Raw genomic sequence first — 24,585 nt, 5'->3', positions numbered from 1 at the left:
ATGTACGTTGCGCGTGCAAACTGCGCCGCATGCGCAGAAATGCCGGTTTTTTACTTAATCGCAGCAAACATTTTTATCTAGCGATCAACTCAGAATGACCCCCAATAATCCTTTTCTCAGAGCCGTTACTGTAGGAGTCTGGGTGAATAACTTGCATTTGGCTGACATCCCACAGTAATGCACTATACACTATATATGTAGGAAGAGCAGTATTTGATTATTTGAGAAACTTCTGTGATGTCAGTATTTTTATGAATGTAAGATCTGTCACTGTAAGCAATGCAGAGTTCTATAACATAAGGGAACTCTGTCCCCATGTACTGGACCCACCTTTTCTTACATAAATGCGAGCAGCTACGCTTAGGGCAGTCTGCATTAACCGCTTTGTGACTTTATGCAGCTTCTCGTGTAGGCATGGCAATGACCCCACATGGAGTGTCTCCAGCAACTTCCTTTCTGTTTCATTCTCTGCACCTGAATAGAATATACAGGGATTAGTTAAGATTTCACATTCCAGACTCTATACAAGATTGGATAAATAAAACATGTACACTATATAAATCTTTTCCTGAGATGGCTACCCATTTAGGCCATGTCACACCCAGGATTTGTACACAGGGTTCTTTTCCGTGTGCCACCTGGCCGAGACCCCTTTCAGACTGTCAGCCCAACACGGCTTATTGCCGAGTTGGTGACGTCACCGACAACGTGTGCAGCGGTGGCGCTTGGAGATGATGTCCTACATTGTCTTGAATTGAAAGTGCTGTTTTCTTGTTTGCTCATTTGATTATCTACTGTGTAATGGGTGCTGCGGATCCCTTGTGGCACCATATAAATAAAGGATAATAATAAGAATAATGAGATGATCACCAAGTAAACAGGCGACGCATTAAACCGGTTTACTCGTTCACACGTGTACAACCCTGCTCACTACCCGGGTTAAAATATCGGGTCACTCGACCCAGGTTATTTCAACTGGCCCCTTTCAGACTGTGCCTCGCGTTCATATGCAATAACCCGAGTTATTGACGGAGGTCTGAAAGGGGTATAGGGAGAGATACAACCACAAGTTCTCAAGTGTTGGGTCACCTTAAAAATTACATCCAGTGGCAGATCTATGATGGCTGCAGGGTGCGTGGACACATGGGCCCATGTCCAGAATAGTCATCAAGTTCGTTTGCACACATGTATGCCGAAAGTGTGCCTACAGCAGAGTCTTATTTTAAAAAAAACAAAAAACATCCACACACTTTGAGCACTCTCCGTGTACCCTGCACCTAAACAAACAGAAAATAATTACAATAGCCCTGGAAGAACTGAAGATGGGCCAACACAGAAGAAATTACGGACATAAAAAAAATAATAATAATAAAAAATAAAAAGAAGAGAAGCAAGAAACAAAATGGCATGGGAAGCAAGATAGATAGTAATGGAAACAAAGGTAAAAAAAAAAGGAAAGAGAAAAAGGTGAAAGTGTCAAGGAGGGAGGGGAGAGATATGGGAAAAAGAGTTGGAGAAAGAGGTGGGAGAGAAAGGAGTTGAAGAAGAGGGGGAAGCGCTGAAGATAGATGGAGAAAAAAACCAGAGGAAAGAAACAGACAAAAAAAACAACAACAAAGAAACACAGCACAGCACAGGGGACAACAGCTAGTACTATATACCATAAAATGTAAAGACTACCTCTTATTGCAAATTGAAAAAAAAAAAGTAACTAGGGTTCCTAAAACATCAGGCAGATTTGCAAACACTATCACTAATACATACTGTCAACTACTTAAAATTGCTCTAAGTTGCTACCTGCCGCTGATCAGTCCAACGTTATTTTTCAGAACTTGGCCCTGAACACAAATGCCATCACATCTCTCCATCAGCTTTTACTGTGTACATGAATGGACTAATGGGATCCAGTTGGTGAGCCAGGCAAGAACCCAGAAGAGTAATCTCTTGCTGCAGCGAAAGAGTCGGCTTACCATTCACCAGGACAATTGTTTATTGCAGTGGACAATTGTTTATTGCAGTAGCTGTCCTGCATTAAGACTGGTAAATTGCTCCGAAACTATGGGATGAAGTATCAAGCAGTGATTGTAGAAGTGTAGATGTTCCCTATAGCAACCAAATCAGCTACTACCTATTATTTTCTAGAATGTACTTGATAAGTACTACCTCAAAGCTGATTGGTTGCTATGGTCAACCTCCACACTTTTCACTGCTTGATACATCAACCTCTATGGGGTCTATGTACTAAGCCTTGGAGATAGATAAAGTAAACTGAGATAAAACAGCAACCAATCAGCTCAACTGCCATGTTCTAGGCTTTGCTTGAAAAATGACATTGTAGGAGCTAGTTTATCTATCTCCAAGGCTTAGTACATAGAGCCCATAATCTTGATCATTACACTTGCATACATTACTATCTGGTGTTCATCCATCTTCATAAAGCTTAAAATTAAGCCAGTGAAAAATCTTGCAGATCTACAATAAAATGACTGCACCAGTTTCCAATACGGATGAAAATACAATAAAAACTGTAAGATAATGATCTATCAGGATGGTTTCTGAGCTGCTCTTAAATGACCTTATATTTGTGTTACTTTCTTACTAAAACAAGCAGAACACAAAATAACTGTTTGCTTTCATCATAATTTCTCTGACGTCCTAGTGGATGCTGGGAACTCCGTAAGGACCATGGGAATAGACGGGCTCCGCAGGTGACTGGGCACTCTAAAAGAAAGATTAGGTACTATCTGGTGTGCACTGGCTCCTCCCACTATGACCCTCCTCCAGACCTCAGTTAGATTTTTGTGCCCGGCCGAGGTTGGATGCACACTAGGGGCTCTCCTGAGCTCCTAGAAAGAAAGTTTATTTTAGGTTTTTTATTTTACAGTGAGACCTGCTGGCAACAGGCTCACTGCATCAAGGGACTAAGGGGAGAAGAAGCGAACCTACCTGCTTGCAGCTAGCTTGGGCTTCTTAGGCTACTGGACACCATTAGCTCCAGAGGGATCAACCGCATGGAACTGGCCTTGGTGTTCGTTCCCGGAGCCGCGCCGCCGTCCCCCGTACAGAGCCAGAAGCAAGAAGAGGTCCGGAAAATCGGCGGCAGAAGACTTCGGTCTTCACCAAGGTAGCGCACAGCACTGCAGCTGTGCGCCATTGCTCCTCATGCACACTTCACACTCCGGTCACTGAGGGTGCAGGGCGCTGGGGGGGGCGCCCTGAGGGCAATATATGACACCATGGCTGGCAAATCTACATCATATATAGTCCTAGAGGCTATATAGATGTAAAATTACCCCTGCCAGTATTCCAGAAAAAGCGGGAGAAAGTCAGTTGAAAAAGGGGCGGGGCTTCTCCCTCAGCACACTGGCGCCATTTTCTCTTCACAGTACAGCTGGAAGACAGCTCCCCAGGCTCTCCCCTGTAGTTTTCAGGCTCAAAGGGTTAAAAAGAGAGGGGGGGGCCACAAAATTTAGGCGCAATATTGTATATACAAGCAGCTATTGGGAAAAATTCACTCAATATAGTGTTAATCCCAAAATTATATAGCGCTCTGGTGTGTGCTGGCATACTCTCTCTCTGTCTCCCCAAAGGGCTGTGTGGGGTCCTGTCCTCAGTCAGAGCATTCCCTGTGTGTGTGTGCGGTGTGTCGGTACGGCTGTGTCGACACGTTTGATGAGGAGGATTATGTGATGGCAGAGCAGATGCCGATAAATGTGATGTCGCCCCCTGTGGGGCCGACACCAGAGTGGATGGATAGGTGGAAGGTATAAACCGACAGTGTCAACTCCTTACATAAAAGGCTGGATGACGTAACAGCTATGGGACAGCCGGCTTCTCAGCCCGCTCCTGCCCAGGCGTCTCAAAGGCCATCAGGGGCTCAAAAACGCCCGCTCCCTCAGATGGCAGACACATATGTCGACACGGAGTCTGACTCCAGTGTCGACGAGGTTGAGACATATACACAATCCACTAGGAACATCCGTTACATGATCCCGGCAATAAAAAATGTGTTACACATTTCTGACATTAACCCAAGTACCACTAAAAAAGGGTTTTATGTTTGGGGAGAAAAAGCAGGCAGTGTTTTGTTCCCCCATCAAATGAGTGAATGAAGTGTGAAAAAGCGTGGGTTCCCCCGATAAGAAACTGGTAATTTCTAAAAAGTTACTGATGGCGTACCCTTTCCCGCCAGAGGATAAGTTACGCTGGGAGATATCCCCTAGGGTGGATAAGGCGCTCACACGTTTGTCAAAAAAGGTGGCACTGCCGTCTTAGGATACGGCCACTTTGAAGGTACCTGCTGATAAAAAGCAGGAGGCTATCCTGAAGTCTGTATTTACACACTCAGGTACTAGACTCAGACCTGCAGATAGTGCTGCTGCAGCGTGGTCTGTAACCCTGTCAAACAGGGATACTATTTTGCGAACATAAGACGTCGTCTTATATATGAGGGATGCACAGAGGGATATTTTGCCGGCTGGCATCCAGAATTAATGCAATGTCCATTCTGTCAGGAGGGTATTAGAGACCCGACACTGGACAGGTGATGCTGACTTTAAAAGGCACATAGAGCCTTATAAGGGTGAGGAATTGTTTGGGGATGGTCTCTGGGACCTCGTATCCACAGCAACAGCTGGGAAGAAATTTTTTTACCTCAGGTTTCCTCACAGCCTAAGAAAGCACTGTATTATCAGGTACAGTCCTTTCGGCTTCAGAAAAGCAAGCGGGTCAAAGGCGCTTCCTTTCTGCACAGAGACGAGGGAAGAGGGAAAAAGCTGCACCAGTCAGCCAGTTCCCAGAATCAAAATTCTTCCCCCGCTTCCTCTGAGTCCACCGCATGACACGGGGGCTCCACAGGCGTAGCCATGTACGGTGGGGGGCCGCCTCAAAAATTTCAGCGATCAGTGGGCTCGCTCACAGGTGGATCCCTTGATCCTTCAAGTAGTATCTCAGGGGTACAAGCTGGAATTCGAGGCGTCTCCCCCCCGCCGTTTCCTCAAATCTGCCTTGCCGACAACTCCCTCAGGCAGGGAGGCTGTGCTAGAGGCAATTCACAAGCTGTATTCCCAGCAGGTGATAGTCAAGGTGCCCCTAACTTCAACAAGGACGGGGTTACTATTCCACACTGTTTGTGGTACCGAAACCGGACAGTTCGGTGAGACCCATTTTAAATTTGAAGTCCTTGAACACATACATAAAAAAATTCAAGTTCAAGATGGAATCGCTCAAGGCGGTTATTGCAAGCCTGGAGGAGGGGGATTACATGGTATCCCTGGACATCAAGGATGCTTACCTACTTGTCCCCATTTACCATCCTCACCAGGAGTACCTCAGATTTGTGGTACAGGATTGCCATTACCAATTCAAAACACTGCCGTTTGGACTGTCCACGGCACCGAGGGTCTTTACCAAGGTAATGGCAGAAATGATGATACTCCTTCGAAAAAAGGGAGTTTTAATTATCCCGTACTTGGACGATCTCCTTATAAAGGCGAGGTCCAAGGAGCAGTTGTTGGTCGGAGTAGCACTATCTCGGGAAGTGCTACAACAGCACGGATGGATTCTATACATTCCAAAGTCACAGCTGGTTCCTACCACACGCCTACTGTTCCTGGGGATGATTCTAGACACAGAACAGAAAAAAGTGTTTCTCCCGCAGGAGAAAGCCAAGGAGCTGTCATCTCTAGTCAGAGACCTCCTGAAACCAAAACAGGTATCGGTGCATCACTGCACACGAGTCCTGGGAAAAATGGTAGCTTCTTATGAAGCAAAATTCCATTCGGCAGGTTCCATGCAAGAACCTTTCAGTGGGACCTCTTGGACAAGTGGTCGGGATCGCATCTTCAGATGCATCGGCTGATAACCCTGTCTCCAAGGACCAGGGTATCTCTACTGTGGTGGCTGCAGAGTGCTCATCTTCAAGAGGGCCGCAGATTCGGCATACAGGACTGGGTCCTGGTAACCACGGATGCCAGCCTTCGAGGCTGGGGGGCAGTCACACAGGGAAGAAATTTCCAAGGACTTTGGTCAAGTCAGGAGTCGTCCCTACACATAAATATTCTGGAACTGAGGGCCATTTACAATGCCCTAAGTCTGGCAAGGCCTCTGCTTCAAAATCAGCCGGTACTGATCCAATCAGACAACATCACGGCAGTCGCCCATGTAAACCGACAGGGCGGCACAAGAAGCAGGATGGCGATGGCAGAAGCCACAAGGATTCTCCGATGGGCGGAAAATCACGTCTTAGCACTGTCAGCAGTGTTCATTCCGGGAGTGGACGACTGGGAAGCAGACTTCCTCAGCAGACACGACCTACACCCGGGAGAGTGGGGACTTCATCCAGAAGTCTTCCAACTGTTGGTAAACCGTTGGGAAAGGCCACAGGTGGACATGATGGCGTCCCGCCTAAACAAAAAACTAGATATTGCGCCAGGTCAAGGGACCCTCAGGCAATAGCTGTGGACGCTCTAGTGACACCGTGGGTGTACCAGTCGGTTTATGTATTCCCTCCTCTGCCTCTCATACCAAAGGTACTGAGAATAATAAGAAAACGAGGAGTAAGAACGATACTCGTGGTTCCGGATGGGCCAAGAAGAGCTTGGTACCCAGAACTTCAAGAAATGATATCAGAGGACCCATGGCCTCTACCGCTCAGACAGGATCTGCTACAGCAGGGGCCCTGTCTGTTCCAAGACTTACCGTGGCTGCGTTTGACGGCATGGCGGTTGAATTCCGGATCCTAAAGGAAAAGGACATTCCGGAAGAAGTCATTCCTACGCTGATAAAAGCCAGGAAAGAAGTAACCGCAAACCATTATCACCGTATTTGGCGAAAATATGTTGCGTGGTGTGAGGCCAGGAAGGCCCCAACAGGGGAATTTCAGCTGGGTCGTTTTCTGCACTTCCTACAGTCAGGGGTGACTATGGGCCTAAAATTGGGTTCCATTAAGGTCCAGATTTCGGCTCTGTCGATTTTCTTCCAGAAAGAACTGGCTTCACTGCCTGGAGTTCAGACATTTGTAAAGGGAGTGCTACATATTCAGCCCCCTTTTGTGCCTCCTGTGGCACCTTGGGATCTCAACGTGGTGTTGAGTTTCTTAAAATCACATTGGTTTGAGCCACTTAAAACTGTGGATTTGAAATATCTCACGTGGAAAGTGGTCATGTTATTGGCCTTGGCTTCGGCCAGGCGTGTGTCAGAATTGGCGGCTTTGTCATGTAAAAGCCCTTATCTGATTTTCCATATGGATAGGGCAGAATTGAGGACTCGTCCCCAGTTTCTCCCTAAGGTGGTATCAGCTTTTCACTTGAATCAACCTATTGTAGTGCCTGCGGCTACTAGGGACTTGAAAGATTCCAAGTTACTGGACGTAGTCAGGGCCTTAAAAATTTATATTTCCAGGACGGCTGGAGTCAGGAAAACTGACTTGCTTTTTATCCTGTAGGCACCCAACAAAATAGGTGCTCCTGCTTCTAAGCAGACTATTGCTCGCTGAATTTGTAGCACAATTCAGCTGGAGCATTCTGTGGCTGGATTGCCGCATCCTAAATCAGTAAAAGCCCATTCCACGAGGAAAGTGGGCTCATCTTGGGCGGCTGCCCGAGCGGTCTCGGCGTTACAATTTTGCCGAGCTGCAACTTGGTCAGGGGCAAACACGTTTGCTAAATTCTACAAAATTGATACCCTGGCTGAGGAGGACCTTGAGTTCTCTCATTCGGTGCTGCAGAGTCATCCGCACTCTCCTGCCCGTTTGGGAGCTTTGGTATAATCCCCATGGTCCTTACGGAGTTCCCAGCATCCACTAGGACGTCAGAGAAAATAAGATTTTACTCACCGGTAAATCTATTTCTCGTAGTCCGTAGTGGATGCTGAGCGCCCATCCCAAGTGCGGATTGTCTGCAATACTTGTATGTAGTTATTGCCTAACTAAGGGTTATTGTTGAGCCATCTGTTGAGAGGCTCAGTTATATTTCATACTGTTAACTGGGTGTAGTATCACGAGTTATACGGTGTGATTGGTGTGGCTGGTATGATTCTTACCCGGGATTCAAAATCCTTCCTTATTGTGTCAGCTCTTCCGGGCACAGTATCCTAACTGAGGTCTGGAGGAGGGTCATAGTGGGAGGAGCCAGTGCACACCAGATAGTACCTAATCTTTCTTTTAGAGTGCCCAGTCTCCTGCGGAGCCCGTCTATTCCCATGGTCCTTACGGAGTTCCCAGCATCCACTACGGACTACGAGAAATAGATTTACCGGTGAGTAAAATCTTATTTATCCTATAGATATTCTGCTAGAGGTGGAATAAAGTACATTACTACATGGCAAAACTCTTCAGTTAAAGCCCCTTTACCTAATGACAATTGTAAGAGCCCGAGAGCAATGCTCAAAGGTGACACAACTACATTTGGGGTGTTGGATTCCAGGTGGACTTGTTTCAGGAGGTCCTTGCTAAATGCCATCACTGCTGTAGCCAATTCTTGCATTTCTGCTTGGGATAAGTCTTCATCGCAGTGACTCTCTGAAGAAGAGGACATGTCTTTGTCATCCTGGAACTCTTCAGTTGAGTGTGCTTTAGTCTCAGGAGTCACTGTTGTGGCAGTCTCAGTACTTTGTATCAATGGTGCAGTAGATTTAGTAGTTTTCTCTAACTCTGTTGCCCAAACTGCCCAAGGATGGAGATCTGACCAACTGTCAGAGGTAGAGTCTGGGCTGTTTGCGGGCGTTGTTGTCCTGGATGTAGTTGTATCAATAGGTGTCGCACTGCCACGTAACTCTTTCATGTTCACTTCCTGCATAAACAACAAAATATAATCTATATAAATTGACCACAATTTGATCAATAGGTGAACGAAGAAACCAGAGTGGATATCAGATATATTTTATAGCAATACTGTTTTAGCCATACAGTATATATAAACTTTGGTGTGAACCAAATATATTCATTTGTTCTGTGTATAGTATTTGCATCATTATTTTGCTCCAGTTACTTATCTTGGGGCCTGCAGTGCATTGATTCCAGTGATTTGTTAGGAAATATGGGGTCAAATTTTCAAAGCTGTTTCTGTCACATGCAGAATATAATTAAAGACACCGTGCCAGCACCTCTGCTAACTTCTGTGCATGCATTGCTAAATCATTTCGTAGCGGTATTAAAAAAACAAACATTGGGGCAGATGTATTAACCTGGAGAAGGGATAAAGAAGTGATAAATCAGTGATGAGCGCAAGGTGATAACACACCAGCCAATCATTATGGATTTGCAAAATGACAGTTAGGAGCTGACTGGCTGGTGTATTTACACCTTCCACTTATCACTGCTTTATCACATCTTTATCTCTTCTCCAGGCTTAATACATCTGCCCCACTGATTGAAATCCCCAAGTGACATGACACCATGGAGGGGAGAGTACTGTGCATTTAGTTATTGTTAAAAGTGTATATTTATACAGCCTAGCTGGGAGTTATTCAGGCGTTAAGCAGGAGTAAGATAACAATATACTTGATACACTGCTACAGGAGGACAACACCTCATCTTCTCCTGTAATACACCAGCTTTGGAGACGGCCTAGACTCAATCTATTGAACAGTTTGCAAACCATGTTTCCTAAAACAGCTTAATCACAATATTTTGGTACCTTTTTATTTCTGGTACAATGTGTGACCTCACGCAACATATCCTACCTTGCACCGCTTCCTATGTTCTCATTTTCTGCTACTTACCAAAGTTTACCAACATCCTTTTCCTCTAAGCACATATGTCTTGGTTTTTACTTACTCCCTCTGTCACCCCTTCTTAGCCATCACTTTGTTCGGGCTGATTTAGTAACTTTTATACCATTCAACTACTCTCATCTGCCAAATAACATGTTCTTGTTGCTGCCTTCCTAGTAATCTCCACCTTTCTTCTCTCTAACATCTGAACTCATCCCTTCTCCATTATCTCCCTTGTTTCAAACTGCAAATGCTCTGCTCTCTGCACCCTCAATACTACCTAGCCCACACTATCTAGTATTCTCCCTCATATATATATTTCCATTCACCTTCTCCGCCTAGTAGCTGGTGTCATTTCTCCCAAACCTAGAACTCACACAATAACAACAACTATCTATTCATGTTCCTCCGTGCACCACAACATTTCTTATTCAACATGTACCTTCTACCATTCCGTCCTCATTTTCAGCTGCTGTGCATGTCAGATCTTGCATCAAATTTTGACCTATTCCTCTCTCATTCCGCTCTGCAATTACTCAAATCCATTTTTCTGGCTGCTTCCTCCTATGGGGTTTTTCTTTCACCCACACTCTCAGCCACGTGAACAGAAATAAGTTGGAGTAGGTTTCTTACTGTTTCTTGGCTGTAACTTCTATCTGACTCCCCCTGAACTCTCCCTATTTTCCTTTAAAGTCCATGAATACATCTCTTCTCTTAGCTTAACTTCCAAACGCCTGCCATCTATCACTCCCCAGGCCCAGCTCACCATTGCAAGACAACTTCTCCTCCTGGCTTTCTTTCTACTGAATTACACACTTTTATTCGAAAAGGATTTTAATATCCCTAGCCAAAACCCTACTGGGACTTCCATCTTTACACTCCTCAAGTTTACTTCCCGCTGTGATTCCTCTCTGTGGGTATTATCCCCATCAGTCACTCTGGACAATACCTGTACCTCATATGTCTACTTTCATCTCTTTAGCATATGCAGCTTCTCAAAGTCTGGATTTCTGTTCTCTGACCACAATGTTCTTTCCTCCTACAACACTTTTCCTCCTGCATTCACAACTACACTCAAATCCATGTACACAACAGCTAAAATGTAACTGAACTGATCCTCTTCCCTGCCTCACTTGAACCACTACTACCTCCTACAGTATGTCTGCCTTGTAGAGCCCAAATGCTGCAAACTAATTTTACAACACCAAACTTACCACAGACCTAGAAGTGGCAGTTCCAGCCACCAACCATAATTTGACAAACCAAACACCCTAGAACTCAAAACCATTCACCTGTAAAGAGCTTCCATGCAGTGGAGTGGAAATGTAAAAAACATCAATCCAATACAGACTTCCTCCTTTACAAATGTATCCCCTGCACTGTATTTTACTGTAACAACTTCTCTATGGCCAAGCAAACCAGCTTTGGATCCATAATGTCCACTTTGTCGACTAACAACAGACGCCTACAGTATATGCCACAGTCAAGTTTCTTCACTGTCCACAATCCTCACCTCCATCACTTACTTCTCATGACTTTACACCTATTTCAAAAGGCAAACCTCAAAACCCATCTCTCAAGAAATTTCTCACTGGATTCATCACCCTTTACCCACCTTCTGCTCTGCTCACCTATTCACCCTCAATTCTTTCTCTTATGTTACAGAAGACTATGCTTTAGAAACATAAAAGATAGGATTTGATGGCAGATAAGAACCTTTTGGCCCATCTAGACTGACCCTTTTTCTTTTTCCTTTTCACTAACTTCAAACCTATTTGCTCCTTAGGGCTTTGTAAGGATATTCCTATGCCTATCCCAAGCGTGTTTAAATTGCTCTACTGTCTTAGTATCTACCATCTCTGAGGAGAGACTATTCCATTTATCCACTACTTTCTGTGAAGTAGTTTTTCCTCAAATTTCCTTTGAATCTACCTCCCTCCAGTTTCAGTGCATGCCCTCGTCTCCTAATACTCCTATTCTTTTGAAAAATGTTTCCCTCCTGTACATTGTTAAAACCCTTGATATATTTGAAGGTCTTCACACTCCTCTTTACTCTCCACCTGTCCATTCAATCCCATCCAGAACCAACTACTCCATCGATCACCTGTTCTACCTCTCTCCACTTGCACTTTCAAACATGTGCTCAGCTCTCCTACCTCAAGTTCTCTCTCTACCACCCTACTGCTTGCAAACTACTTGAGCAGCTGATAAAACAGTACGTCCAGTATTTATCCATGGACTCTCTACTCAACTCTTTGCCATCAGGCTTCTGCCCACTATACTCCATAGGTAGTGCCTTTACTACTTTCAATACAGTAGACAAACCTATTCTTCACAACACACGTCACAAAAATGTTCTCTCACGATTTATCCCGTATCTTTCTGACCACCCCTTCAGGGTCTCTTATGATAAATTAACCATTCCCTGTATTTGTAGTTACTCAAGGCTCTGTTCTTAACCTGCTTTTCTTTCATTATGCCTCTCCTCTCAGGGAACAAATATGTTCCACTGGCCTCTATGACCATATATATATACAAAGGAAACACTTGTCTATAAATTCCATATTTCAAACTCTCTGCCACCTCCATTTAGATGACCCAACATATCAAATACAGTATGTAGTGCACACTGCCCCCCTTCTAGTGTTTATACAATGTTACAATAACCCCCTTCCCCCCACCCAACCACCCACCCACACATCCAGACTTTGAGCAGCATTATGGAGTCCTTTCAAACATTGCCATAGTACGCCCTCTCAAATTTAGGACATTCTCAAAAATGATCCATGCTTTCATTACCGTGACTATTGCAATCTCCTTCTATACAGCACTCTCCCTCTGCAATCCATTATAAATGTTACAACAAGGTTGTTTTTTTCCATCTCACTGCTTCACATGCGCTGAACCACTCTACAAATTGCTCCACTGTCTATTTTTCCTCCAGAATTCATTTAAAACTTCAAAGCTCTCATTGCCTCTTGCCCATCCTAAATTTCTGACTTCACCAAAATATATACTCCCTTTTGTCCTCTGCAATCTGCCTCCAGCAAAGAGGACATCAGCAAGTATATACCAACTTGCAAAACATTGCATGGTAATTCATGAAAAGAAAGGTTATATTCTAGATAACAATATAATGCAAGGTTTCTGTGTATTACACCTAGAACCACAAAATTACAGGGTACAAACCACTATACTGTAGTGGCACATTGCATGAAAAAGTATTATATGGCCGGTGAGGTTTCAAGCCGATAACACACTCACTGTAATTTTGGGATCACATGCAGTGCCGTCTTAACTTCATAGAAAGATAGAAACATTTTTACCATATTTTTATCTCAAACCTTATTTGAGCCTTATTTCTTAGTAATTATATCCTTATGTCTATTCCATGCATGTTTAAATTGCTCTACTACTTAGCCTCTACCACCACTGATGCGAGGCTATTCCACTTGTCCGCTACCCTGTTAAGTAATTTTTCCTAAAATTTCCCCTGAACTTACCTCCTTCCAGTCTCAGTGCATGTCATCGTGTCCTACTGCTTCTCTTCATTTGAAAAATGTTTCTCTCCTGGACTTTGTTAAAACCCTTGATAATTTTTTTTTTTTTTTTCGTTTTTCTGTGTATGTTTTGTGATGTAGGCCATGCACCATTTTAGTTGCCCTTCTTTGTACAGTTTCTAATGTATTAATATCCTTTTGAAGATATTGCCTCCAGAATTGAACACAGTATTCTAGATGAGGCCGTAGCAATGACCTATACAGTGGCATTATTACTTCTTTGTTTCTGCTGCTGATACCTCTCCAATGCAGCCAAGCATCCGACTAGCCTCCCTCATTGCTTTGTTACATTGCTTACCTGCCTTTAAGTCACCTGAAATAGTGACTCCTAGATCCCTTTGCTCCTCAGTAGTTTCCAGTATAGTGCCATTAATACTATATTTAGTCTTTGGATTTTTGAGACCCAAGTTCATGATTTTGCATTTTTTGGCATTAAACTGTAATTGCCATACTCTTTACCAGTCATTTAGTCTACCTAGATCCTCAATCATTTGTTTTACCCCTCCTGGTATGTCTACCCTGTTGCATACATTTATGTCATCTGCAAAAAGGCATACTTTCCTGTTAATGCCATTTGGAATGTCACCAATAAAGATAATAAAAAGCACTGGTCCAAGTACAGATCACTGGGGTACTCCACTGGTAACATTTCCCTCCTGTGAATGTACTCCTTTTACTACAACTCTCTGTTTTCTATCATGCAACCAAGATCTTATCCATTCAACAATCTTAGTATCCAATCCCAAATTTTCGAGTTTATTTAGCAGTCTGTGATGTGGGACAGTGTCAAAGCCTTACTAAAGTCTAGATAAGCTATATCCACAGCTCCACCTTTATCCATCACTTTAGTCACACAGTCAAAAAAGTTAATAAGATTTGTTTGACATGATCTCCCCCCAGTGTATCCATGCTGTTTGGGATCCTGTAAATTGCTGGATTTGAGATAATATACAACTCTTTATTTTAAGAGTGTGTATCAATTTCCCTACTGCTTATGTAAGACTCACTGATCTGTAGTTATTTGCCTCTTCCTTGCTTACACTTTTGTGCAGTGAGACTACGGTCGCTCTTTTCCAGTTCTCTGGAATTACTCCTGTAGCTAATGACTTGTTGAATAATTCTGTTAATGGTGCTACGAGCACCTCTTTAAGTTCTTTTAGTATCCTTGTATGTATCCCATCTGGCCCCATTTATTTGTCCACTTTCAGCTTTGAGAGTTCTGTTAGGACCAGTGGCGTAAGTTCGTCACAGTTGCCCGGAGGCAAGATAAATATTGGTGCCCCCCTATTTCCTATATTGAGATAAATATAAGTATATATGTATGTATGTATATATGTATATATGTATGTATGTATGTATGTATGTATGTATGTATGTGTGTGTGTGTATGTGTGTGTGTGTGTGTGTGTGTGTATGTGTGTGTGTGTGTGTGTGGGTGTGTGTGTGTGTGTGTGTGTGTGTGTGTGTGTGTGTGTATGGAGTGCTCTGAAAAAAATGTATATACTGTATTTATACATTTAATTGTCTTTTATTTAAAATCACACATTTCGTAGCAGTCATTCACAGGATTACAACCCATGACCTGTTACACTGACAGCAGACACTTTACTGATGGAGCTATTTGCTCCTGTACAGGAAGAATGAGAATTCTAACTATATGAAGTTAAGTGTAATTGTCAGAGAAGTATCTTCATAATATATATTTAAAATTCTCATATTTCCTATATAGGAGCAAACAGCTTCATCAGTAAGGTGTCTGCTTCCTGTGTAATAGGTTGTGGTTTCTAATCCTGGGTGTGATACTTGTAAAATGTATATATTCAGTATAATAAAGAGGGCGTGATTTGTAAGGTGCAGGGACCAGTGAGGAAGTCGGCCACTGAAAAGACAGCGACAGATATCAATTAACTTAATTCAATGGTGTCACAGAATGGGAGGAGAGGTGCCCCCCTTCAGTGCAGGAGCCCGGCGGCAGATGACTCCATTGCCTCCCAGAGTTCTGCCTCTGGTTAGGACCTTCTCCGCTGTAAATGTACTTGTTTAATTTTCCTGAATATCCCTGCAACTTAACTGTGGCCCCTTTCCCTCTCTTTCAGTAATGAATACTGAGCAAAAATAATTATTAAGATGATCTGCTATTACATTGTTTCCCTCAACAAGTCTCTGTCTTTAGTTTTATTATTCTGCCTTTTGCTTTTCTCCTTTCGCTTATATACTTAAAAAAAGTTTTGCCTTCTCTACCCACTGCCATTTTCTCCTCAGCTCATCATTGTAGGCCCTTCCTGCATCATCTCTCCTCATGTTTCCATACAATAAATGGCTGTCAGCACTATGGTGGATTGCTCCAGCCATCCACCAATTAACATGCTGACAGCCTTCACTGTCTTGCTGCAGGCAGTGAATAGGTAGAAAATGGTGTCTTGTTGCTCTGATTGTGTGACCACCACCTGCCCCCTGCTCAAAGGCCCCTAGAATTGTGATGCCCTGGGCAGCTGCCATGTGTGCCTATATGTTAAGATGGCCCTGATCACATGTCCATTATCCACAGCCAACAGGATTATAAGCAAGAATGGTGTATAAGGTTATTATGCTGTTTAACATACTCTGCTTAGATAATGCTTCATAAATTTATCTTACAAAAACAAGAGAACATAGTTATTTCTTAAAGGCTCTACAACCCCAGCATGCTTTAAATGCTGTTCATGGCTTCCTATAGGGATTGGCTGGTAAAGGTTAACAGAAGAGAATGCCTTATAGGGTAACAATAAGTGTATAACCAGTGTGGCACTGCACCAATGGTATGTTGTACATTTATCTAGGCCGATTTTCAACCGCTGTGCCGTGGCACACTAGTGTGCCGCAAGCGGTCTCTAGGTGTGCCGCAGCCAGCCAGAGATGCTCCCCTCTGCCGCCCGCCAGAGAGATCTGTTGCCGCCTGCCAGCCAGAGACCCGCTGCCCACCGCAATCAATAGCCGGCTCTGGCAGCGATGTGCAGTGTGCGTGACTCATAGGTCACGCACGCCATGTCTCATTCCTGCCTGGAGTGCCCGCTCGCGCGCCCACTGGCCACTCCAAGTCGCATTCCTGCCTGGAGTGCCCGTCCGTTCACTGGCCATTGCTGCTCCTCCATCCATGCTGCCATCTCAGTGTTACAGCTGTAGGTTTTATATTAAAAATAAAAAAAATATTTATGTAAGCAATGTTTGGAATCACTGGGGGGGGGGGGGGGGAGGGATGTGGACAGCAGCAATTATTATTGGGGGCAGTGAGTGGAATTATCATGGGGGGCAGTGTGTGAAATTACTGGGGGTACAGTGTGTGGTGGAATTACTGGGGGAGAAGTGTGTGGCATTATTAAGGAATAGATATGTTTTACCGACAAAGGGGATGTTGGCTGTCAGTATACCGACAGCGGCATCCCGTCTGTTTAATTACTGTGGGGCCAATGTGTTTTTTTTCCCGTGGCGCACTGATGGTGTGCCTTGGCAATTTTAAAATCTTATCGGTGTGCCGCGAGTTGAAAAAGGTTGAAAATCACTGATCTAGGCAGACTTATACTACTTTCCTACCTTGATTTACGGAGGCACTCCAACTAGAATATCCTTATATGACTAGTAATGAATACTTGTTATTCAGTAGCTACCATTGCCAGTAATGCATACTGTAGCTATTAAGTGGTAGATCCAGGTTTTACAAATTGGAAATGTCCCTGATTTTTTTTATAATTACACAATACAATTGATCTACAGTATTTTGCCTTTTTGTTAACTATTCCTATTTTTTTTTTTTTTTTTTAAGAGGCATATTTAAAATGCAAATAATATGATGGGAAATGTAGGCAAGATTGCCATTGGATTCTGCTGCCACACCCTTAGTCAGGGCTCATGTGGCATTAAACTTATTCAGTGTCTCACTGCGCATGTGCTAAAGAGGCGCCACCTCCATCATTAAAGTATTAATGGGGATCGATTATTGTATAATAGAGATATTAAGAACCAATTATTCCTGGATCCCTTATTTTAGGATGAACCAATTATTCCTGGATCCCTTATTTTAGGATGAAGTTTCAAAAACAATCTGAGGGTTTTTTTTTTTGCAGTTTATTTTGAAGTATTTGCTTAGAAAGCTAGCCTGAACTGGTCTCTCGTATCAGTGCCCTTCAGTCTCTGGTGTTTCAGCTCATTTTCTGGGAAACACTCTAATATTTGCATTCATCATGAAGCCTACTGGATAATTACAGAGAGGGTCGCATGCCTGCTGCGAAATACAAGCTGACGTTTATAGATGCAATGTAAATACATAGAACCACATTCAAACTGTACTCTCAGATTATCATTAACCAAATCAATCACATACAAGCAAAAAATGGTCAAACTTTACGAAAGGACTTTGTGCCAAAGGTAACAAATCTGTGAAGACAGAATTAGACTGGAAACATACACACAAAAAGTGGGAATTCCCCTCCCCCCCATCACAATATATGGTATAATAATATTCCAATCTATTTTTTTGTGTTGATGACAATCTATTGAAAATATTTCCAAAAGGTATAGGACAATAGTTTTCAATTCCAGTTCTCAAGTACTCCCAACAGGTCATGTTTCCTGGATTTTTCTAATCATACATTGCTTATTCTACATATGCTGTGGGACACTTTTGAATGGCAATGCAGACAAGCGTGCCATAACTCCTAGCTACAATAAATAAAAGGCATTTGAGGTTGTGAGGTTCAGTCAGTGCCGCGCACATTTATGCTTATTGTGATTGATAAAACCTTACTTATTTCTGGCTTTCACAGTGGGGTGCAAGCAAAAATATACAACATTTCACTACCAAATATCCTGCATAGTGATTGGAAGAAAGAAAGAAAGAAAGAAAGAAAGAAAGAAAGAAAGAAAGAAAGAAAGAAAGAAAGAAAGAAAGAAAGAAAGAAAGAAAGAACAATCACAATTTCCATAGAATATAGTGGATTGCAATACGTTATACAGGTTGAGTATCCCATATCCAAATATTCCGATATACAGAATATTCCGAATTACAGACTTTTTTGTGTGAGAGTGAGATAGTGAAACCTTTGTTTTTTGATGGCTCAATGTACACAAACTATGTTTAATACACAAAGTTATTAATAATACTGTATTAAATGACCTTCAGGCTGTGTGTATAAGGTGTATATGGAACATAAATGAATTGTGTGAATGTACACACACTTTGTTTAATGCACAAAGTTATAAAAAATATTAGCTACAATTACCTTCAGGCTGTGTGTATAAGGTGTATATGTAACATAAATGCATTCTGTGCTTAGACTTGGGTCCCATCACCATGATAGCTCATTATGGTATGCAATTATTCCAAAATACGGAAAAATCCCATATCCAAAATACCTCTGGTCCCAAGCATTTTGGATAAGGGATACTCAACCTGTATTATCTTTATGTTGTGCGCCTGTTTTAATGTCAGTTAATATGTACTTACTGTATATATGCGGTATATAACATGAGATGAGTACCAACATAAATATATACTTACAGCTGATGAACAGCAAACGCCAGCCAAAACAATGATACAGAACACCGCTGTATCCATTCTACTAAAAGAAGAGATTTTCTGTTATATGGAGGAATGCAGCATAGAATACAACTATAGATAACCAATGTGAAGCCATATGAAAACAATATAAATCTTACACCCCTGTAATTATTGCTGATCATTCTACAGTACACAGTAAGGTCTTTGCATTATTTGGTTAAACCAGGGTTTCCCAAACTCTGTTCTCAAGAAGCCCAGGTACAATCCAATTGACTGAGATATTAATTAATACACCTGTGCCTAAGTATGGATATCCTTAAAATCTGGACTGTAATGTTGGGCATACACTGTACAATTATCTGACAAAATCTGCCAGATCTGGCAGGTTGGAATTAAAATCTGGTAATGGATGAGAGCAAATGACAATCGACCACTTGCTCCTAAATACTGGAAAATGGACAAAAACTGTTGTTCATACAAATTTGTTAAATCCATGATGCAACCAATTTGTCTGAACAACAGGGTTTGTCCGTTTTCCAGTGTTTGGGAGCAAATGTTCTATTGTCATTTGCTCTCATCCATTCCTAGATTTTCTTTCCAACCAGTCAGATCTGGCAGATTATCTGCAGGATAATTGTACAGTGTATGCCCAGCATTAAGGTGCCTTGAGGACACAGTTTGGGAAGTTATGGGTTAAACCCAAGTTGAAGGGGGCATCAGTCCCTAGAAAGGAGCGTTAACGACAAACCAGAGCCGGCCCTAACCAATATGATGCCCTAGGCAAGATTTTGGCTGGTGCCCCCTAGCACCACCGCTGGTTCCACCTCTGGCCTTGCACCTCTTTCCCAGCACCATCACCCCTCACCCATAGCAGTCCTTAGTTTAGTGTTTGTACCCCTATATTTTAAATAGGAACAGTTTGCACATTTGGCGCACAGCCCAAAAATGGGTGTGTTTTTGCTGGCATGGGGCATGGCCACACAATAGTAACCCCAATTCCAATTACGCCACAGTACTGCAACTTTATTCACATTTGATCTTGCGATAGTGTCCATAATTCATATTACATCCCACTTTAATTTTATAAACGTTACTCCTCACAGTAGAGCCTCTTACTCACATTACATCACACTGAATTGCTCCTTATTCACATTACACCACACCCTATTGCTCTTTATTCACATTAGACAACACAGTAGTGCCTTTTCTATATGCAACACCACATAGTAGAGCACCTTATACACCTAATGCCACACATTAGTAATGCATTTATACATATAATTCCACACAGTAATGCCCCTTACACATATGAGACACATTATTAATGTCCTTATAAACATAATGTGCCTTACACATTATGACAACCTTTATTAATGCCCTTTTACACATAATGTCCCTTACACATATGCCGCACATTATTAATGCCCTTATACACATAATGACACACATAGTGCCCCCTACACATTTGCTGCACATTAATAGTGTCCCTATACACATAAAGACACACATACAGTAGTACCCTTTTACACATATGCTGCACATTATTAATGCCCTTATACACATAATGACACACACAGTGCCCCTTACACATATTCCGAACACTACTGCACACAGCAATCACACTGCAACTAACACTGTGACCTCTGCCTCTGCTTGGATACAGATGTGTTCTCATAAATCTTACCTCAATGCTAACGACTGGCACCTTTTTTTTAATCAAAATGTATCTTATTTGCATTGCTATGTGGCTAGGATGCACAAGCAGCTTCTACTGATTAAAATGGTATGCAGCATGCATATATACTGTGTGAGACTGTGGCTGTATCTGCATATGAAATGCTGCACACAGAATATAGGCATGCCGCATATCATTTTAATCAGCAGAAGCTGCTGATGCCCCTAGGCATATCAAATGCCCTAGGCAATTGCCTAGTTTGCCTATACCTATGGCCGGCTCTGCGACAAACTACGCCCATTTATTTACAGGTTAGTTGAAGCATCATCCATCCAGCCCAATATTATAAATTAGCTTAGAAGAGAAAAAAAAATGAAAGGTTTTTAGCACAGTTACAATTCCTTGGAGCTGCCTGAAACTCCCAAATGACCCATCACCCACCTGCCTCTGATGCCCTGCGGGGTCTGCAGAATCACTCACAGGAAAAAGGATGAACTGAGGGCTCTCTGGACTTAAACACAAGCTCAGCCCATTCATGAGGTCACTGGACGATGTTTCCACATCCACTATTTGAGGTTTACAACAAATATTGAGCTTTGCAATCAGCTAAGCACCCAGCAGTACAGACACACAGTGCTACAGCATAGCTTTGTCTTATTATTAATAAGTACAGACCAATCCAGGTGAAATGGCTCTGACACTTCTGCAGCAGCAAAATCCCATTAATCACTGCATTTCTTGCAGGCGGCCAGACTGCGGCTGTTATGCTAGGGATTGCTGATGCCTTCAGAATACTATAGTTAAGTAGACTTTAATGTATTTTGTCAGAAAAATATAATCTATTTTTAAATCTCCTGATTTCTTTGTTTATTGTTTCATGATCAGATTATTATCCTTCCTGTTAGGTTGTGGTAACATTACTATTGTGTATTGCTGTACATACATAAACCATGACTGATGCCTGGACTGATGATATACATGCCTGCCTAAGGGGATCCTTTATCCAGAGGTTCCGAAACACAGTCCTCAAGGCATCCCAACAGTCCTGGTTTTAAAGCTATCCATGGCTCAGCACAGATGTTTAAATCAAACTGACTGAGGTACTGTACTAATTAGGTCACCTGTGGACAAGCATGGATTTACTTAAATCCTGGACAGTTAGGGGGCCTTGAGGACTGTGTTTGGGAACCACTGTATTAGACACACAGATTTTTACTTTTTACTGAGCCCTCACACTTCAAAATTATAAAGTCCATCATCCTCAGTGATTATTAAGGACAAGTCCTTACAGATCTCCTTCCCCTAGTAGTGTTTTGCGGTGAGCTTGCATAATGGGATGTGATTAGCATCCCGGCTGTTGGGATGCCACCGGTCATGTGACCAATGCTGGAATCCTGATCACCCAGGAGAACGGTGGCGACCAACATCCCGGGTGATTATCTGGGTGGGGGATAGGGTCAGGGGTTAGGATTTTGCACTGGGGGGAGGGAGGGGGGGGGGAGGGTTAGCCTTAGCTTCCACCCATGAAGGGTTAAGGTAGAGGACAGGAAGGGGGGTAGAAATACTTACCGCCCTCTGATGTCGGGATCTTCAATGTGGGGATGCTGCAGTTGTTCATGTGACCGTCGGCATCCTGACTGCCGGAATATAGTATGTATTCCTGCATAACAAATGTCATCTCTGGGAGCAGAAAATTTAAATCCAGGTCTCTGTCTGGATCATAGTTGCCAATGGTTAAGAAGCTGTATGAGTACCTATGGGAAACCTTTCCTAATTCTAAGACAGGTGTTACCTGCTCCGCTACTTCCAGGTTTTGTTGGTATTTTCATAATTAAACAAACTCGGATTCACAAAAGTCTTTTTCAATCCCAATCTTAACAACTTCACCCCTTATGCTGGGAATACACCGTCCAATTATCAATACGATCAACCGATAATTAATAGATTGGGTCAGTAATCGAACAGTGTATTGCCACGACTGATCAGTAATTATCGGTCTGTCGGACATGCAAAAGCATCCAGCATGTCTTCTAGATACGATAATTGGTCGGCTGCATCTGACAGTGTATGCCCAGCATAAGATGTGCCAGAGTTTTATTCAGCTCAGCAGAGAAAAACGAGATCTATGGTAAGACTTTACCGTTGTTAAATCTCTTTCTGCGAGGTACACTGGGCTCCACAGGAAATAACATCGGATTGTAGAGTAGGATCTTGATCCGAGGCACCAACAGGCTCAAAGCTTTGACTGTTCCCAAGATGCATAGCGCCGCCTCCTCTATAACCCCGCCACAGGAGCTCAGTTTTTGTTAACCAGTCCAATGCAGTAGCAGGTAAAAGAGATGACAACCATTAGTAGCCACATGCACCACACACTCACGACAGAATAGGGTGTCAGCGGCTAATGCCATACCAACCCAAAGAAGCTAAGTGCGTCAGGGTGGGCGCCCTGTGGAGCCCAGTGTACCTCGCAGAAAGGGATTTAACTACGGTAAGTTCTTACCATAAATCTAGTTTTCTGCTGCGGGGTACACTGGGCTCCACAGGCAATAACATCGGGGATGTCCTAAAGCAGTTAATTATGGGAGGGGACGCACTGTAGTGGGCACAAGAACACGGCGTCCAAAGGAAGCATCCTGGGAGGCGGAAGTATTGAAGGCGTAGAACCTTAGGAATGTGTTCACTGAGGACCACGTAGCTGCCTTGCACAATTGTTCAAGGGTCGCACCACGGCGGGCCGCCCAAGAAGGTCCAACAGACCGAGTAGAATGGGTCTTAATGGTAGCAGGAGCTGGAAGACCAGCCTGCACATAAGCATGTGCAATCACCATTCTAATCCACCTTGGCAAGGTCTGCTTATTAGCAGGCCATACACGTTTATGAAAACCAAACAGTACGAAGAGAGATTCAGACTTCCGAATGAAAGCAGTTCTCTTCACATAGATACGGAGAGCCCGTACCACATCCAAAGAGCGCTCTCCGGAAGACAACTCCGGAGAATCAAAGGCAGGAACCACAATCTCCTGGTTAAGGTGGAAGGAAGACACCACCTTAGGTAGGTAACCAGGTTGTGTTCTAAGAACTGCCCGATCACGGTGAAAAATCAGATAGGAGGACTTACAGGACAAGGCACCCAAGTCTGAAATGCATCTAGGAAAAGCAATGGCTAGCAGAAAAAAGACCTTAAGGGAAAGCCACTTAAGATCTGCGGATGAAAGAGGTTCAAATGGAGAGTCTTGCAAGGTCTCCAAAACCACCGACAAATCCCAAGGGGCCACAGGTGGGACATAAGGAGGCTGAATGTGCAACACACCCTGAGTGAAGGTATGAACATCAGGCAGAGATGCAATTTTCTCTGAAACCATACTGACAAGGCAGAAATAAAAACCTTGAGGGAGGCCAGACGAAGACCTAAGTCCAGGCCTTGCTGTAGAAAAGCCAAAAGTTTGGCTGTACTAAGCTTGTAAGCGTCATGATTGTTATTTGCGCACCAAGCAAAGTAAGAATTCCAGACCCTATAGTAAATCCGGGCAGAAGCCAGCTTACGGGCCTTCAACATAGTTTGAATGACCGCCCCTGAAAAACCTTTTGCCCTCAGTACGGAAGCTTCAAGAGACACGCCGTCAAAGTCAGTCAGGACAAATCCTGGTAGACACAAGGGCCCTGAATGAGGAGGTCTGGTCATTGTGGAAGTAGAAGGGGACGCTCTAACGAGAGGCCCTGGAGGTCTGAGAACCAATGCCATCTGGGCCACACGGGAGCAATCAGAAGTAGTATGCCTCCTTCTTGTTTGAACTTCCTTATCACTCTGGGCAGTAGAGACACTGGAGGGAACACATATGGCAACCAAAAGTTCCACGGGATTGCCAATGCGTCCACGAACGCTGCTTGAAGATCCCTTGTTCTTGCTCCGAAGACCGGAACCTTGTGGTTGTGTTGAGACACCATCAGATCTACATCTGGAGTGCCCCACTTGTCCACCGAGGAGTTGAAATACTTCTGGATGGAGGCTCCACTTTCTGGTGTGTACGTCCTGACGACTGAGAAAGTCCGCTTCCCAGTTGAGGACCCCCGGAATGAACACTGCCGATATGGCTGGCAGATGGCGT

General features: G+C 43.4%; 1 protein-coding gene across 1 annotated transcript in view; it reads right to left on the bottom strand.

Annotated features, from left to right (window-relative positions):
• SERPINF2 (serpin family F member 2) overlaps nt 1-20,912 on the bottom strand; it is a 33,624-nt gene extending 12,712 nt beyond the window's left edge. Inside the window, exons 1-4 of the mRNA XM_063956108.1 lie at nt 20,876-20,912; nt 18,805-18,865; nt 8,351-8,789; nt 331-474 (exon numbers count right to left, since the gene is read on the bottom strand). Of these exons, the coding sequence (XP_063812178.1) occupies nt 331-474; nt 8,351-8,789; nt 18,805-18,861 (640 nt within the window). The 5' untranslated portion in view covers nt 18,862-18,865; nt 20,876-20,912. The remainder of the gene's footprint in view (nt 1-330; nt 475-8,350; nt 8,790-18,804; nt 18,866-20,875) is intronic.
• Nucleotides 20,913-24,585: the final 3,673 nt, after the last annotated feature.

The sequence above is a fragment of the Pseudophryne corroboree genome, chromosome 2 (assembly GCF_028390025.1).
Source record: "Pseudophryne corroboree isolate aPseCor3 chromosome 2, aPseCor3.hap2, whole genome shotgun sequence".
Classification (NCBI taxonomy): domain Eukaryota; kingdom Metazoa; phylum Chordata; class Amphibia; order Anura; family Myobatrachidae; genus Pseudophryne; species Pseudophryne corroboree.
Note: the sequence above shows the minus strand (reverse complement) of the source record. Positions and strands in the feature narration are given on the sequence as shown.